Here is a 14,864-nt window from a genome sequence, read left to right as displayed (position 1 = left end):
GCCCTCAGCCCCTCAGCCCCTCAGCCCCTGGGTGCTCTCCTAATTCCCTTCCCTTGCCCCGCCCCGCTTGTCTTCGCCTCAGCCGGGCTCTGGCTGCTGGCCTCTGATTGCTCCTAGCTCACGTCACTCCCAGTCTGGCCCCGCCCTCTGGACGCTGTCATTGGCCACTGGGGGGGTCGGTACGCCGCGGCTGCGGGGGGAGGGGTAAACGATGGGGAGGGGGCGGGAATTCCCGACTGGAGGCCGGAACAGAGCGGATGTCTTGTAGTGAGACCCTCGAGAGGTGAGTGCGGGATCCCAGAGAGCGGGATCCGGGTCGGCCGCCCAGGCTTCTCGGGGCCTACGAGCCGGAGTCCGGGCTCTCACATTCTTCTTCAGCTTCCCGGCACGCTGGCGGCCTCAGACCCCGCCTCCCGGAGCCCGGACTTCCAGACACCGCCCTCAGTTGTTGGGTCAGCCCGTCCCGGGACCCCAGACGCCTAGGCCCCCTCTTTGGTCGTTTGCCCCGACATCCCAGCCTGTGGCCTGAAACGGTCGCTCTCTGCTCTCGGGGGGATGGCGCTGGGGAAGTGGGAGCGGGAGAGCACACCAGCTCTCCCTGTTCAGGTGGTCCACGAAGCTACCCATGACATCTCTCCCTGAACCCTCTTCTCTTCATCCATTCCCTCCTGGAAAGGAGGCTTGACCTCTCCTTTGCTTAGAGGACCCCAGCTCTCTAGTTTTCTGGGAGCTCCGCGTGAAAGGGTAATGAGATATCCACACATTCCTCATGCCTCAGTTTCCCCCTTGCTAGGTCCCTGAATAAGTCACTTGAAGAAGTCACTTGAAAGGGATAAAGTCTGAGGGGTAAGAGGGATATTCCCAATACAGGAGTGGATGAGTCACACTGGGATAGGGAAGGTCACAGAGTGGCTGGGGTGAGGGAGCTGCATTCTGCTGACCAGCCTTCCCCTTTCCTTGGCCCCATATTTCCCTAGTGACCACTCCCCCACTCACCCTGTCTTCCTAGGTCTGAGAGTCACTGGAGCTACCACAGCCACCATGGGGCCCTGGGGAGAGCCAGAGCTCCTGGTGTGGCGCCCCGAGGCAGCAGCCTCGGAGCCCCCAGTGCCCGTGGGACTGGAGGTGAAGTTGGGGGCCCTGGTGCTGTTGCTGGTGCTCACTCTCATCTGCAGCCTAGTGCCCATCTGTGTGCTGCGCCGGCCCGGCGCTAACCCTGAAGCCTCAGGTAAGCCTCTCCTTTTCCCTGCTGCCATGGATGCTTGGGGGAGGGAAGGCTCTGGGGTTAAGGAAGGTGACCTAAGAGGGGACGGCAAGAGTGACTGTTGCTTAGGTTGGGTAGTGGGGCTCATTTGCTCATTCCCTTCTATGCTCCACTCCTGCCCAGCCTCCCGCCAAAAAGCCCTGAGCCTGGTAAGCTGCTTTGCGGGTGGTGTCTTTCTGGCCACATGTCTCCTGGACCTGCTGCCTGACTACCTGGCTGCCATAGATGAGGCCCTGGCGGCCCTGCATGTGACGGTGAGCCCCGGTCATCTGCATGTGACCCTGTGTATGTGGGTGTTCAATCACATGCTTCTAGGAGAGGTGTTTGTATGGCTCTGTCCGTGTGTCACTCCACGACTGTATGGAAGGCTCTTGGCATGTGGCCCCATGAGCTGTGATTTTTAGTCATAGAGCATAACTCTTTCTGTAGGTTCTCACCCCCTCAGTCCCTATGTGACCCCTACGTACCCTTTGTGACAGTGTGAGGAACCCTATTACCAGGTGTGTGACCTATCTGTAGGTTTCTCTAGTTTCAGCCTCCAGGAAGTTAATAGCCCTCCAAGAATCATCTTCACCCTTCACCCTTTCCTGAAGGGCTGGAGATAGAGGTCCCTACAGGCCTGGGACAGGTAGGAGGCAATTCCCAGGGACCCGGTGTTGCTGACCAAAAGGCTATATAACCCAAGGAAGTAGGGTGTGGGGAAGATCAAGTCCAAGGCATAGGACAGTCTTATTGGAAAAACTGAGACAGTTGGAGGAACTGAGGAAGTAACACTGAATGTAACTGTTTGTCTGTGACTGAGTGACTTGTGTCTCTGTGTGACTGTGTGCAAGCCTGATTGTCCCTGTGACAGTATGTGGCTCTGTGTGTGAACATTTGGGAAAGTCGGCCAATGTGTGGCCTACATGTGACACTTTGTGTCCATCTACCTCAGTGACTTTCAGCTGGGGGTGGTTTTGCCCACCCCTGTCATCCTTCCACCCTCACCCCCCACCTCCCCAGGAAACATTTGGTAATGTCTGGAGACATTTTTGGTTGTCCCAACTCAGGGAGGGAGGGCTTGCTACTGGCATCTATTGGGTATAGGCTAAGGATGCTGCTAAACATCCTGCAGTGCACAGGACAGCCCCCTACATCAAAGAATTGTCCAATCCAAAATGTTAACAGTACTAAAGTTGAGAAACCATGATCTACATGTAACACTGGGAGTGACACCATAATCTGTACGGTTGTGTGTCATTCTGTGTCTGTGGCACCAAGTGACTATATTTTTGTGTAACTGAGAGTGGCTCTGTGTGTGGGACCCCAGGTCTGTGTAACTGGGACTCCACTAAACTCTGCATCTGACTCTTCCTTCCCATTCTTGGCCTGTCTCCTGAAGTCCACGCTGTCCCCTTTGCCCACAGCTCCAGTTCCCCCTACAAGAGTTCATCCTGGCCATGGGCTTCTTCCTGGTCCTGGTGATGGAGCAGATCACGCTGGCTTACAAGGAACAGTCGGGGCCACCACCTCGAGAGGAGATGAGGGCTTTGCTGGGAACAGCGAATGGTGGGCTGCAGCACTGGCATGACAGACCAGAGGTCCCACAGGCAGGTGGAGCCCCGGCAGCCCCCTCAGCCCTGCGTGCCTGTGTACTGGTCTTCTCCCTGGCCCTGCATTCAGTGTTTGAGGGGCTGGCAGTGGGGCTGCAGCGAGACCGGGCTCGGGCAATGGAGTTGTGCCTGGCTTTGCTGCTCCACAAGGGTATCCTGGCAGTCAGCTTATCCCTGCGGCTGCTGCAGAGCCACCTGCGAGCACAGGTGGTGGCTGGCTGTGGGATCCTCTTCTCATGCATGACACCCCTGGGCATTGGACTGGGTGCAGCTCTGGCAGAGTCAGCAGGGCCACTGCACCAGCTGGCCCAGTCTGTGCTGGAGGGCATGGCGGCTGGCACCTTTCTCTATATCACCTTCCTGGAAATCCTGCCCCAGGAGCTGGCCACTTCTGAGCAGAGAATCCTCAAGGTCATTCTGCTCCTAGCAGGCTTTGCCCTGCTCACTGGCCTGCTCTTTATCCAAGTCTAGGGGGCTCCAAGATACGCACGGGAGGTTGGGTATCACGTGCCCTTGACCTTCCTCCCCCTCTCCCAGTGTGTGGGGAATAGGAAGGAGTGGGGAAGGGAGGTACTGAGGACCAAAGAGTTCTCTGGGAGGTAAGGATGAAGCCTTTGGGACTATTTGGCCAATGAGAGGGAAGTGGGCAGACAAGAGCCTGGCCCCCAGGCCCAAGGGACAAAAGATGGTCAAGTCACTAGAGACATGATCAAGGGACATTAGTATTGGGGAAGACACTGAGTGCTGGTATCAGGGATCAGACACTACACATAGGGACAAGCTGATAGTTGGGAGGCTGGAGGTGGGTACCCAGCTGCTGTGGGATAGAGGTATAGAGAGGGCATAGGCCCAGAGTCAGCAGTCCTGTTGGTTCTAGCCCATTTCAGCCCTCTGTCACTTGGAGTGGACCCCTCCAACTTTTCTTAGCTCCTACTTTCATATCTATCTTCCTCTTCCCTTCTCCCAGGGGACTAGTGCCAAATGGCATCTTCCTGCCAGTTTTGGTACCTTCTCTGGCTTCTCCAGTCCTGGTCACTCCTGTATTTTTAAAGTGCCAAATAAATCCCCTCCCTCTTTCTCAAAGCACAAGTGATGGCACTGAGCCCTGCCCAGCACCTCAGTGGAAGGGTCAGCTTGCTCTTTGTTTTGGTCCCAGATTGTGGTGTAGGACAGAAATGTTTGCTGAGGTGGGGTGGGGGGCAGGTTGGCAGAGCTACCGTCCCCCACTACTGCTGCACCCTAGGAATACTGAAAATGGACATGGTGCCCCGTGCCTAGATGATAAACACTGAGATGCCAAAACTTTTTTTATACCAGAGGATCCCAAGGGGGAAGGGGAAGGCTGGCCCCCAGGGTTATTTTTTGGGGCGGGAGGGCTGTGCATAGGGCCATATTCTCTAGAATCTATTTTACTAACTGACCTGTTTTGGGACATGTTACCCAAATAAAACAAGTTTCTACACATCTGTACGGTATCTGATTCATTTGTCTTGGGAAAGGGGTGGGCACATGGCAAGTCTGAGAGGGCCTGAGTCCCAGATGTTTAGGACTGTTTGAATATCCCTGATCTCACTGTTTTCATTCAGGTCCCTCTAGTTCCCTTCCCTGGAGATGACCAAATTTTTCCTCTTGTCTCTTCCTGCTTCCTTCCCTGTCTCCACCCCTTCCCTTTCCTCCCTTTTCCTTTCCTCTCTTTAATCCCTCGCCCCTTCGCGTTTGTAGGCTCGGGACCAATGCAGAACTACTTTTCCCAGATTGCCCCGCGCAGGGAGGAGCCGAGAGGGAGGAGCAAAGTCCCCAGTTCCCGGAGTCAACAGGGCAGCTGGGAAATGGTGTCCGTTTCCTCACCCGTATTGCGTGACTGGGGCTGCGAAGGAGTCACGTAAACAAACTATAATTCCCGGCGGGCCCCGCGCGCAGCAGGTCAGGGCTAGGCTGGGGCCGGGTTCGCGGTGCTCGCTGAGGCGGCGGCGGCGGCGGCGGCTACGGCTGGAAGAGCCGGGCCGGGGCCCGCGGCGGAGGCCGTGGCTTGTATTGGGAGGGTGGCGGGGAGGGACGGGGGAGGAAGATGGCGACGTCGGGGGCGAACGGGCCCGGCTCGGCCACGGCCTCAGCTTCCAATCCGCGCAAGTTTAGTGAGAAGATCGCGCTGCAGAAGCAGCGTCAGGCCGAGGAGACGGCGGCCTTCGAGGAGGTGATGATGGACATCGGCTCCACCCGGGTGAGGGGCCGCGCCGGCAAGCGGGAGCAGAGCAGAGCACTTCTCGAGTGGGGAGCCGAGAGGCGGGGCGGGGGCGGGAGCCGCAGCGAAAGAGGCGGAACGCGGCAGGGGTAGCGGGCGCCGCCGTCTGGGAGGCACGGGTGGAGGGCCGGGGGGCAGGAAGACGGGTTTTGCGGGAGGAGGTCGAAACTCCAGAGAGGCTGGAGGGTTTGGGAACGAATGGGAACTGAGAAAGTGAGGCAGCAGTGGACAGAGAGAGGAGATGGTCCCCGAAGCCCGGCGGAGGTAGGAGGTGGGTGGTCCTTGTGCATCTCTGATTGAGTTCTCTCAGGGCCTCTGCTGAAGCATCTTCTATGTTGGGTTATGGGGTTGGGGGATGGCCTGCTTGCCCTAGTCTGGCTCCTCTCAGTTGGTGATCTCCTCTCTTCTGGTCCCTCTGCCCTGTTGTGCTACTCTCGGCAGTTAGTATCTCCGGGAAAGGGCCCCTTGAGTGGTTTGAACGGCAGCGCTGGGTATAGTGGGGCAGGAAGTCCCCTCCTGCGTCCCGTCCCTTTGCTTCCTTTTTCAAATACTTCTTGTGGTTTCCTGACGTGAATGAAGGTGAGGTCCATTGCTCACAGACTGGTGGTATTTTACCCTGGCCGCCTTGGAGGAGAGATAGGGCTTTGGATCTCGAAAGGGGGTAACCAGTTGGCTGTAGGTTATGTGGAACCTGATGGTTAGCTGAACTTTCTAGAGAGACGACTGTTTTGTGGGTCAGTTATGGGGTGCCTTGGAGGGTCTTCTGTGTGTAGGGAATATTCATTCCTGGGAAGTTCCAGAAAGAAGGAATCCTGGCGGCGTTGCTTCTGAAGCCCCCTGATCTTGGTTTCTTGCTTCCCAGGGCTGGATGTCAGAGAGAGAGAGGGGTGGGAGTTTGCCTAGCTGGTATGCAGTCCTAATTTAGGGACACATTATTCTCAAAACAGCAGGTGAGGATATTGCAGTGATCCCTTATGGCAGGGAGCTAGAAGGAATTTAAGGGGTGATGGATGGCCAAACATAAATACCACATTTCAAAGTTGTTTCTGCTCGTCTGACTGCCTTTGATTGAACCTGCCTATGACTGTAACTCCGGTTGTATTTTTGTGTGTGTCTCCCTTGACTCTGTTAGTCTTTTTTGTGTTTTTTACTCTTTTGAGTCTCTAGAGACCATGTGTCCTAGTTTTTGGGAGTCAGAACAGAGAAAGGTGGGGAAGCAAATTGTGTGTGTGTGTGTGTGCATAACCCCCTCTAACCGCCGTGAGGATCATGATCTAACTGTGGACTGTCCCCCCTTTAGGAGCTTTTGATCAAAGTGGGGGCAGAGCCAGGAAGGTGGGCCAGAGGCTGACCTCCATCTGACAGCGGAGGAGTGGTGGGATCTTAGGGCTTATAGGTACAAACAAAAGCTCAAAACTGGGCCTTCTTTCTTTGTGGTGCCTTGGTCTGTCAAAAGGTCCCCTCCACTCACCTTGCCCCTGTTGGTTAACTTTTCTTCTGCACATAAAAAAATCTAGTGGGCATACATGTCCAGGTCCTGGGGACCCAAGAGTCTAAAGCTAGGGATCAGAGACCTGGAGCTCAGCCTGTTATCTGGCCAGCTGGGAGGTCTCATGTGAGGCAGATGTGGCTGTTGGGGCCTATACTCCTGGAAGCTGGGGTTATCATGTATATTAGTAGCAGTCTTGAAGTGGCCCAAAGGTCAGCATAGTGCCCTCTAAACTCACTGGACTGACCTCTTGGAACAGAAAGTCAATTCTGTTGTTGGCCTATGCACAAACAGTGTGACCCCTGGAAGCTCTTAGAATCTTAACCACTCATCAGCTGCCCTGGGTCTCCTTATTTGGCTGGGGTGGCAGTAGCTGAGTCTTAGAAGTAGGTGCTCACCTCTCACAGAGGGACATGAGACCTTTAGGCAGACTAAAACCATGCCAGGCTGAGGGTTGTGGTGTCTTACTCCGGTGCCAGACGTATCTCCCCAAAGTGAGGATGAGGCCAAGGAGACGGCTCTGGCCCAGGCTGGAGTGGGCTACTGCTTTTCTCACCCCCATTCTCCAGGCTCCCCTACCAATTCAGGGGCTTTAGGACTAGGTAGAAGAATGCTTCTTTGTTTTGGCACTGTTTTTCCAGTTAGAAGAGCCATCATTCCTTAGTTGTTCTAGTTTGGGAGGTACTGGCTCTGTGTAGCCTTCCTGAGGCTGGGCAAATGGCAGAGCCCAGAAGCTTGTGCCTGCCCTCCAGAGTCGGGAGGAAAGAGGCTGGCAGTTATGGCTCTATGGCATCCACCTGTGGCCCTTCCCTTGTCTTCCAATTAGTCCTGGACGCATCTGGAAGGGAAAGCAGAGGTGCCTAATAGGCACCCTTCCCCAGGAGTTAACCCATGTGACTAGCCTAGGGGCTCCTGGCAACCCCTCAGGGACTCTGTTTAGACTGATGCCGACTAGGACAGGCCCTGAGCAGAGTATCAGGCTCCACCTGGCAGGGTGATGCCAGGCATTAGTGATAGCATTGATGGGGGCAGCCTGAGGAAGAGCTAGGGCAGATTGTTTGCACCAGTTCTCAGTGGACCTTCTCCCCAGTACTGGCTTTTCTTCTGGCAGATCTCTTAAAAGCAGCAGCAATAGTAGCATGTCCTGGAGACAGGGATGGCAAGGGTGGCCACAGGAACAGTGCTCAGGACCCTCCCTGACATTCCCATTTGTCCTACATGTCTCAGTTACAGGCCCAAAAACTGCGACTGGCATACACAAGGAGCTCCCATTATGGTGGCTCTCTGCCCAACGTGAACCAGATTGGCTGTGGCCTGGCTGAGTTCCAGGTGAGTGGACACCAGTTGGGGGAGCGCAGGCTCTCATGCAGCTCCCTCTGTTGACTTGCCTGTCTCTTTTGGCAGAGCCCCCTCCACTCCCCTTTGGATTCATCCCGGAGCACTCGGCACCACGGGCTGGTGGAACGGGTGCAGCGAGATCCCCGAAGAATGGTGTCCCCACTTCGCCGCTACCCCCGCCACATATCCTTCACTGAGGGGCTGCAGAGTCTGGAGGGCAGTGGGGTGGGGTTCCTCAGGAGCTCATGGTAGGAAAAGGGACCTGAAGTGTTGTCCAGTGCCATCCTGCGGGAGCTCTCCTTTACCCAGGTTCCCTGAAAAGTGACATTTGGCGCGTGTTTCAGCACTGGCTCCTGTGACAGGGAGCTGCCCCTCCTGAGACTGTGTCCTCCAACTCTGGCTGGCACTGACCATCCTCACTTCAGCTTGCTCTTGGCTGCTAGAGGCAGGGCTCCCTGATATGTCTCATGCTACAGGGATTTTGCTTCCCTCCTGCTCACATTTCTGTTCTTAGCTTTCAGTCTCAGAGACCTCCACAGACCTGTCTGCCCCAAGCCCTGCCTAGATATTCGCCTCTATTTTCCAGCTTCTCTAGGCCTGATTCCCTTTTTCTCTTCCATTCTTTGCCCCTATTGTTGCCCCTCATAGAGGAGGAGAAAGGTGTTTGTTTCTTGAAACAACTCACCTGCTGCCTTCCGTTATTTTTCTCTCATCTGGTCTCTCTCGCATCCACCCCCTCCTCTCTTTTTCCCTTAACTGGTGCTCTTCACGTTGACAGCTCTCCCTATAGTCCTGCCTACTTATCTCCTCCCCCGGAGTCCAGCTGGCGGAGGTCAGTGTCCAGGGCGGGCAGGATCTCCTGCCCACTCTCTGACTTGTCTCTGGCGGGAGCTGGGGTTGGGTCTGGGCCCGCTGGGCCAGGCTTTCAGCAGTACCTCCTCCCATAATGGCAGGGCTGGGAGGGGTGGGGGCAGGTGGAGTGGGTGGGTCAGAGTCCAGTCGGGGCCATGTTGACACGTGTGGCCAAGCCTCCCAGTCCAGCCAGAGCAGGACTAATGGCAGCTGGGGTGTGTGGGGGGGGAGGGGAGAATGGTAGGGTGGCAGGTGAAAACGGCTGCCTCCTGTCAAGAGTGGGTGCCAGGTGCAGTGTTCTGGCATTCAGGTTTCTGAACTCTTCCCCTGTCCATCTCATCCCTAAGACTCATACCCAGCACAGTTGCTGGGCTCCAAGATTCCTATTCAGCTTGTCCTGGCAGAGAGGAGTTATTTCCAGATCTCCTAGGTTGTTTGGGGAGAGGGTTCACGGATCACAGATATCAGCAGAACCAGAAAGAAAGAGGCATGATGATCCTGGGTGCCCAGCCCTCTTGGCTGCCCCACACTTTCCAACCCCCATGCCTGCCCTCTGGTCCATTGCTAGCCTTCCTCCTCATCACTTTGTTTTTCCATCCCAGGACAATGCCCTGGGGCAATTTCCCTGCAGAGAAGGGGCAGTTGTTTCGACTACCATCTGCACTTAACAGGTGATGGCCCTTGCCTTCTTTAGGCCACATCTCTTCTTATCTGTAGTTTCTGGGGCCCTGCTCCCTCACCCCACCCTGTCCCAGCCCAGCTAGTGTTTTCCCCTACTGAGCAGGGCATGAGGACCAGGAAGACTGTCACAGGTGCCAGCTCATCTCTTTTCCCCTCACAGGACAAGCTCTGACTCTGCCCTTCACACAAGTGTGATGAACCCCAGCCCTCAGGACACTTATCCAGGCCCTGCACCCCCCAGCGTCCTGCCCAGCCGCCGTGGAGGTAAGTGGCCATGTCCCAGGGGAGGGAGTAGCCGTGGAGCTTTTGTTTGAAGCAGGTAGGCAAGTGGGCACTGCAGCCAGCTCCACCGTATCCTTTGCAGGTTTTCTGGATGGCGAAATGGACTCCAAAGGTATGTGTTCCTCACCACATTTGGTACGTGCGGGTACTGAATGGCAGAGAACCCCTGGGCTGGTGTTGGGAGCTTTGTTCAGGGCCAGGGAGTGGGAGCCCTTCCACCTGCGTCTGCTTCCTGTCCTGCCTCCTCCTTCAACCCTCTCATCACCAGTCTTTCTCTTTCAAGTCCCTGCTATTGAGGAGAACTTGCCAGATGACAAGCATTTGCTGAAACCATGGGATGCTAAGAAGGTAGGCGTGGCCCACTGCCCCTCTTCTTTCCAGGGGGTGGGTCTTCAGGGTCCTCCACTGAGCTCTGTCCTCATTTGCCACCTTCTTCCTTCTCGCCTCAGCTGTCCTCATCCTCCTCCCGACCTCGGTCCTGTGAAGTCCCTGGAATTAAGTACGTATCTCTCTGAGGTCGGCTGAGCGGGCGGAGGAGGGAAGCAAAGGGAAATGTGGAAGGCTGATCTCTGCTCTTCCCTGACCACTGCCCCCTACCCCCATTTACATCTTTTCCTCTCCTTCCCCAGCATCTTTCCATCTCCTGACCAGCCTGCCACTGTGCCTGTCCTCCCACCTGCCATGAACACGGGAGGCTCCCTACCTGACCTCACCAACCTGCACTTTCCCCCACCGCTGCCCACCCCCCTGGACCCAGAGGAGACAGTCTACCCCAGCCTGAGTGGGGGCAACAGTACCTCCAATTTGACCCACACCATGACCCACCTGGGCATCAGCGGGGGCCTGGGCCTGGGCCCAGGCTATGATGCACCAGGTGAGTGGCTGTCTTGGCTGTGTGTCCCTGGGGTGCTGCCTAGCTGGAGGGACAAAGGGGTGGGAGGCTGGAGCACCTTGGGGTTCTCCTGTGACTGCCCACACCAGCCCTTCACCTGTGTACCCCAGGATTCCCTCACAGCAGTTTTCTGCCAGTGAGAGCCGGTAGGTGTGGCTTTTCCCAGAAAGAAGGTGGAGAGCAGCCCCCAAGCGGGCAATGCCGTCCTGACCGTCAGGGACAGAGTAGGGAGGACGTTGTGTTGCCACTTCCGTAGTCTGGCCACTGCTACCCGTTCTGGGCAGAAGGAGGCCCAGTTCCCATCAGTAATGTTGGCATCTCTGGTTTTTTGTCTGTGCCTACAGGACTTCATTCACCTCTCAGCCACCCATCCTTGCAGTCTTCCCTAAGCAATCCCAACCTCCAGGCTTCCCTGAGCAGCCCTCAGCCCCAGCTCCAGGGCTCCCACAGTCACCCCTCACTGCCTGCCTCCTCCTTGGCCCGCCATGCACTGCCCACCACCTCCCTGGGTCACCCCTCACTCAGTGCCCCGGCCCTCTCCTCCTCCTCTTCCTCCTCTTCTGCTTCATCTCCGGTGCTGGGTGCCCCCCCTTACCCAGCTTCTACCCCTGGGGCTTCCCCCCGCCACCGCCGTGTGCCCCTCAGTCCCCTGAGTTTGCCCGTGGGCCCAGCCGACGCCAGAAGGTCCCAACAGCAACTGCCCAAACAGTTTTCGCCAACAATGTCACCCACCTTGTCTTCCATCACTCAGGTATGCGTGGCTCCCTTCCCTACATGTCTGTCTCCCTTCCCTTCCTTCTCCTGCCAAGTTCTCTCCCCCCAACCCTGCTTTCCTCAAATACCTCTTCTTCTTAACTCCTGTATTCCTGGTGTCATCCATCCCCTTCCATTCCTCTGTCCTCTGCCTGCCCCACTCTTATCCACCTTGTTTCCTCTTGGCTTAAGAATGCAAAACCTGGGTTTAAGTTTTCTGATGTCAAATCCTGGCCCCACCTCTTACTAGCAGTCTCCTTGGACAGTTATTTAACTTCTTTGAGCCTCAGCATCCTCATCTATAAAACCAGGACAGCAACGTAAGGATCAAAGGAAATCACATACGGAAAGTACGCAGCACCATGCTTAGCCCAGGTGCACGCTCGACAAGTGATAGCTTGTCCTTTCCCTTTTCTCTCTTTTTTGTTCCTATCCTTCTTTCCTTGTCTGTCTTTTTTCTCCTGCCTCCATCCTGTCCCATCCCCTCTCCCATCTCCTCTCCTTCTTTGATAGATTTCATAGAGTCAGAGACTGTCAGAGGATGGAGCCCAGTCCCTTCATCTTACAGATGAGGAGGCTGGGGCCCAGACGGAAAGTGACTTTTCCAAGTTTACACAGCATGTTAGGGAAGAGTTGGGACCATTACTAAAAATTTTTGTTTAGGGTTTTTTCCTCAATGTTAACATTCTTAGCTCTTCCCTCCCTCCCCATACTTCTCCCTTTTTCTGTTCTGTCTGCTCCCCTTCTTTCACCCTAATGCTCTTCTTCCCCTCTCCTCTGCCCTACTTTCCCTTTCTTTCTCTGTTGTTCCTCCCTGGAATGTGTGTTCTATGTTCCATCTTTATGCAGGTCCCCTTTTCTGTAGGAAAGACTAAGGTCAGGCCAGCAAGGGCTCTGCTCTCTGGGAACTTGGAGTAAGCCTAACATCCCTCCTTCCCTCCTTTTTCCCTCCTTCCTCTCACAGTCCCTCTGGCCTCTTCAAGGCTTTAGAACAGCCATTCTCAAGGTCACTGTTGTGTGATCAGTCACTTGTGAGGTGTGTCACAAGTAGTTGATTACTAGCAGTAGTTAAAGTACCAAGGTTTAGGAATAGTTAACTCCTGGAGTGGATTCAAAATTATCCTTGTGTTAACCGCTCTCAGTCACTTTCATCCTGAGATGCATTTTTGAGAGTAGTTGTACCCCAGCGATGCCCAATGGAACGGTTTTGGGTTTGTGTTGACAAGGGTCGCAGCTTAAAAGGGTGGGAAGCGCTGACAAAGAGCTCCTCTCAGGGGGCACATTGAGGGGTAAGCTTCCCCCTTTCTCCTCGCTTTTCTTCAGGGCGTCGCCCTGGACACCAGTAAGCTGCCCAGTGACCAGCGGCTGCCTCCATACCCGTACAGCCCCCCAAGTTTGGTTCTGCCCACCCAGCCACCCACCCCAAAGCCTCTGCAGCAGCCGGGGCTGCCCTCTCAGGCCTGCTCAGTGCAGCCCTCCGGTGGGCAGCCCCCAGGCAGGCAGCTGCACTATGGGACACTGTACCCACCCAGCCCCAGTGGGCATGGGCAACAGTCTTACCACCGGCCGATGAGTGACTTCAGCCTGGGGAACGTGAGTACCCGGGTCCCTAGCTCAGAAGCAGGGGAGGGGCTGGGAGTGGGCCAAAAGAGCCTGAGTGGTATCGAGGGGGGCATTTTGAATTGGGAGATCTAGGTGGGGGAGAGCCTTCTTACCTGCCCCCAGGTAACACAGTACCGCCAGCTTGGGGCTCCTCTCTTCCTGCATTTGACCCCGACTCCTGCCCCTCTCCCCCAGCTACCTCCGCGCAGCTTGCTCTTTGATGACTACTGCTTTGACCCGTTGTCTTCCTGGCACGCGCATGCTCTGTCCCAGTAGGTACGGTGCCCACACCTACTTTGGGCCCCGTGCTCACTTCTCTCGCTGTGCTTGTGGCCATCTCCCGCTGTCTCTGCTTTTGTTCCCATGGTGGAGGTGGGAAGCGGGGTGGGGTAGGGGGAGGTGTATGAAGATTACTGGGCAAAGAGGATGTGTTAGCAGAGCTAGGCAAAGGCAGGCAGGACCACCCTGTTCTGAAGCCCGCTTTCTCAAGGCCTGTCTGTGTGCCCATAGCTGGAGCAGTTCAGCATGGAGAACCCATCAACCAGCCTGGCGCTGGATCCTCCTGGCTTTTCTGAAGGGCCTGGATTTTTAGGGGGTGAGGGGCCAGTGAGTGGTCCCCAGGACCCCCATGCCCTCAACCACCAGAACTTAACCCACTGTTCCCGCCATGGCTCAGGGCCTAACATCATCCTCACAGGTAAGAGGTGTGGGTGGTGATGGGGGATGGAAGGAGGGCGTGGTACATTTGGTGGCGCAGCAGGAGACTGAGGGGGTCTTGGAAGAGTTCGCAAGGCATGGGGTCCTCACTCGTCTCTTCTGCCCACACAGGAGACCCTTCGCCCGGTTTCTCTAAGGAGATTTCAGCGGCCTTGGCTGGAGTGCCTGGTTTTGAGGTGTCAGCAGCTGGGCTGGAGCTGGGGCTGGGGCTGGAGGAGGAGCTGCGCATGGAGCCGCTGGGCCTGGAGGGGCTCAACATGCTGAGCGACCCCTGTGCCCTGCTGCCTGACCCTGCTGTGGAGGACTCGTTCCGCAGTGACCGGTTGCAGTGAGGGCACCTCATCGACATCCCTCTTCTCGGCCCTGTCCCCCATCACTGTCCCTTTCCTCCCTTCCCCCTGGCCAGTAGAGACTTTACTCTCTGCTCCCAGATCCTCTTTCTGACATGAACGGAGGATCCCAAGAATGAGAAAAGGCAAGGGGTTTGTCCAGGTGGCCCCTGAATTCTGCACAAGGGATGGGGCTTGGGGGAGCTCAAGGGAGGGCCTAAAGCACTTGTAACTTTGAACCGTCTGTCTGGAGGTCAGAGCCTGTTGGAAAGCAGGGGGTAGAGGGGAGCCCTGGAGGCAGGGCTTGTCCGGATGCCTGGGGTGGGCAGTGCCAGCCCCTCCTCACCACTCTTCCCCTTGCAATGGAGGAGAGAGCCAGAGTGGATATTATTTTTTATTAAATATATTATGTTAATAAAAAAATCATATCAAACCCTTGGTGTCGTTGGCTACTGTTTGGGATCAGTTTGGCAGGTCGGGATCGAGGGAGTTCTTGGGGCATGGGCCCTCTCATCTGTATGCTTTTTGCGTTTTTTCAACACCATATGGTATTGTGGAGGGGCCCCCGAAGCCTCAGAATTTGTACTCAGCATTGGACATAGGGGTGCAGGCTGGGCATAGGCCCCTGGGGCAGCACATGCGCCCTCTCATCTGTCCAGGGCCTTGCTGCAGCATCAGGGGACAGGGGCTCTGACTGGCCAGACAAGTTACTGCTTTCTCAACCCTGAGGCCTGGCAGTGAGTCAGGAGATGAAGAGGTGACTGCTGGCTGCGCTCTCAGCTCTGGATTTTTCTGGTAGAATGATCCTAGTTTTCCTGGGGGTAGCTGGCC

General features: G+C 56.0%; 2 protein-coding genes across 8 annotated transcripts; both read left to right on the top strand.

The window, feature by feature from the left end:
* The first annotated feature begins 212 nt into the window (after nt 1-212).
* Nucleotides 213-4,322, top strand: SLC39A1 (solute carrier family 39 member 1). The gene is made up of 4 exons (XM_036830627.1): nt 213-283; nt 1,010-1,228; nt 1,388-1,518; nt 2,671-4,322. Exons 2-4 carry the CDS (start codon nt 1,042-1,044, stop codon nt 3,325-3,327), a joined length of 975 nt encoding a protein of 324 aa, XP_036686522.1. The 5' UTR covers nt 213-283; nt 1,010-1,041; the 3' UTR covers nt 3,328-4,322.
* A 315-nt stretch (nt 4,323-4,637) lies between these two features.
* Nucleotides 4,638-14,466, top strand: CRTC2 (CREB regulated transcription coactivator 2). 7 transcript variants are annotated; one of them, XM_036873636.1, is made up of 15 exons: nt 4,945-5,077; nt 6,399-6,494; nt 7,815-7,916; nt 7,992-8,108; nt 8,696-8,757; nt 9,380-9,448; nt 9,619-9,722; nt 9,799-9,852; nt 10,024-10,088; nt 10,190-10,239; nt 10,370-10,614; nt 10,977-11,383; nt 12,709-12,978; nt 13,498-13,684; nt 13,816-14,466. In XM_036873636.1, exons 4-15 carry the CDS (start codon nt 8,076-8,078, stop codon nt 14,034-14,036), a joined length of 1,767 nt encoding a protein of 588 aa, XP_036729531.1. In that variant the 5' UTR covers nt 4,945-5,077; nt 6,399-6,494; nt 7,815-7,916; nt 7,992-8,075; the 3' UTR covers nt 14,037-14,466. The 7 variants fall into 7 exon arrangements, with proteins under 7 accessions (XP_036729504.1, XP_036729524.1, XP_036729487.1 ...); XM_036873609.1 differs by lacking the exon at nt 6,399-6,494 and having other exon boundaries at nt 4,638-5,050; XM_036873592.1 differs by lacking the exon at nt 6,399-6,494 and having other exon boundaries at nt 4,641-5,077.
* Nucleotides 14,467-14,864: the final 398 nt, after the last annotated feature.

This window comes from Balaenoptera musculus, chromosome 1 (genome assembly GCF_009873245.2).
Source record: "Balaenoptera musculus isolate JJ_BM4_2016_0621 chromosome 1, mBalMus1.pri.v3, whole genome shotgun sequence".
NCBI lineage: Eukaryota > Metazoa > Chordata > Mammalia > Artiodactyla > Balaenopteridae > Balaenoptera > Balaenoptera musculus.
This window is presented reverse-complemented; position numbering and strand designations above follow the sequence as displayed.

Coding starts and splice junctions, on each gene's coding strand:
- SLC39A1 (XM_036830627.1), top strand. CDS start 1,042: ATGGGGCCCTGGGGAGAGCCAGAGCTCCTGGTGTGGCGCCCCGAGGCA. Junction 1,229..1,387: donor CGCTAACCCTGAAGCCTCAG/GTAAGCCTCTCC, acceptor ACTCCTGCCCAG/CCTCCCGCCAAAAAGCCCTG. Junction 1,519..2,670: donor TGGCGGCCCTGCATGTGACG/GTGAGCCCCGGT, acceptor CTTTGCCCACAG/CTCCAGTTCCCCCTACAAGA.
- CRTC2 (XM_036873592.1), top strand. CDS start 4,925: ATGGCGACGTCGGGGGCGAACGGGCCCGGCTCGGCCACGGCCTCAGCT. Junction 9,723..9,798: donor CCTGCCCAGCCGCCGTGGAG/GTAAGTGGCCAT, acceptor TGGGCACTGCAG/CCAGCTCCACCGTATCCTTT. Junction 11,384..12,708: donor CCTTGTCTTCCATCACTCAG/GTATGCGTGGCT, acceptor GCTTTTCTTCAG/GGCGTCGCCCTGGACACCAG.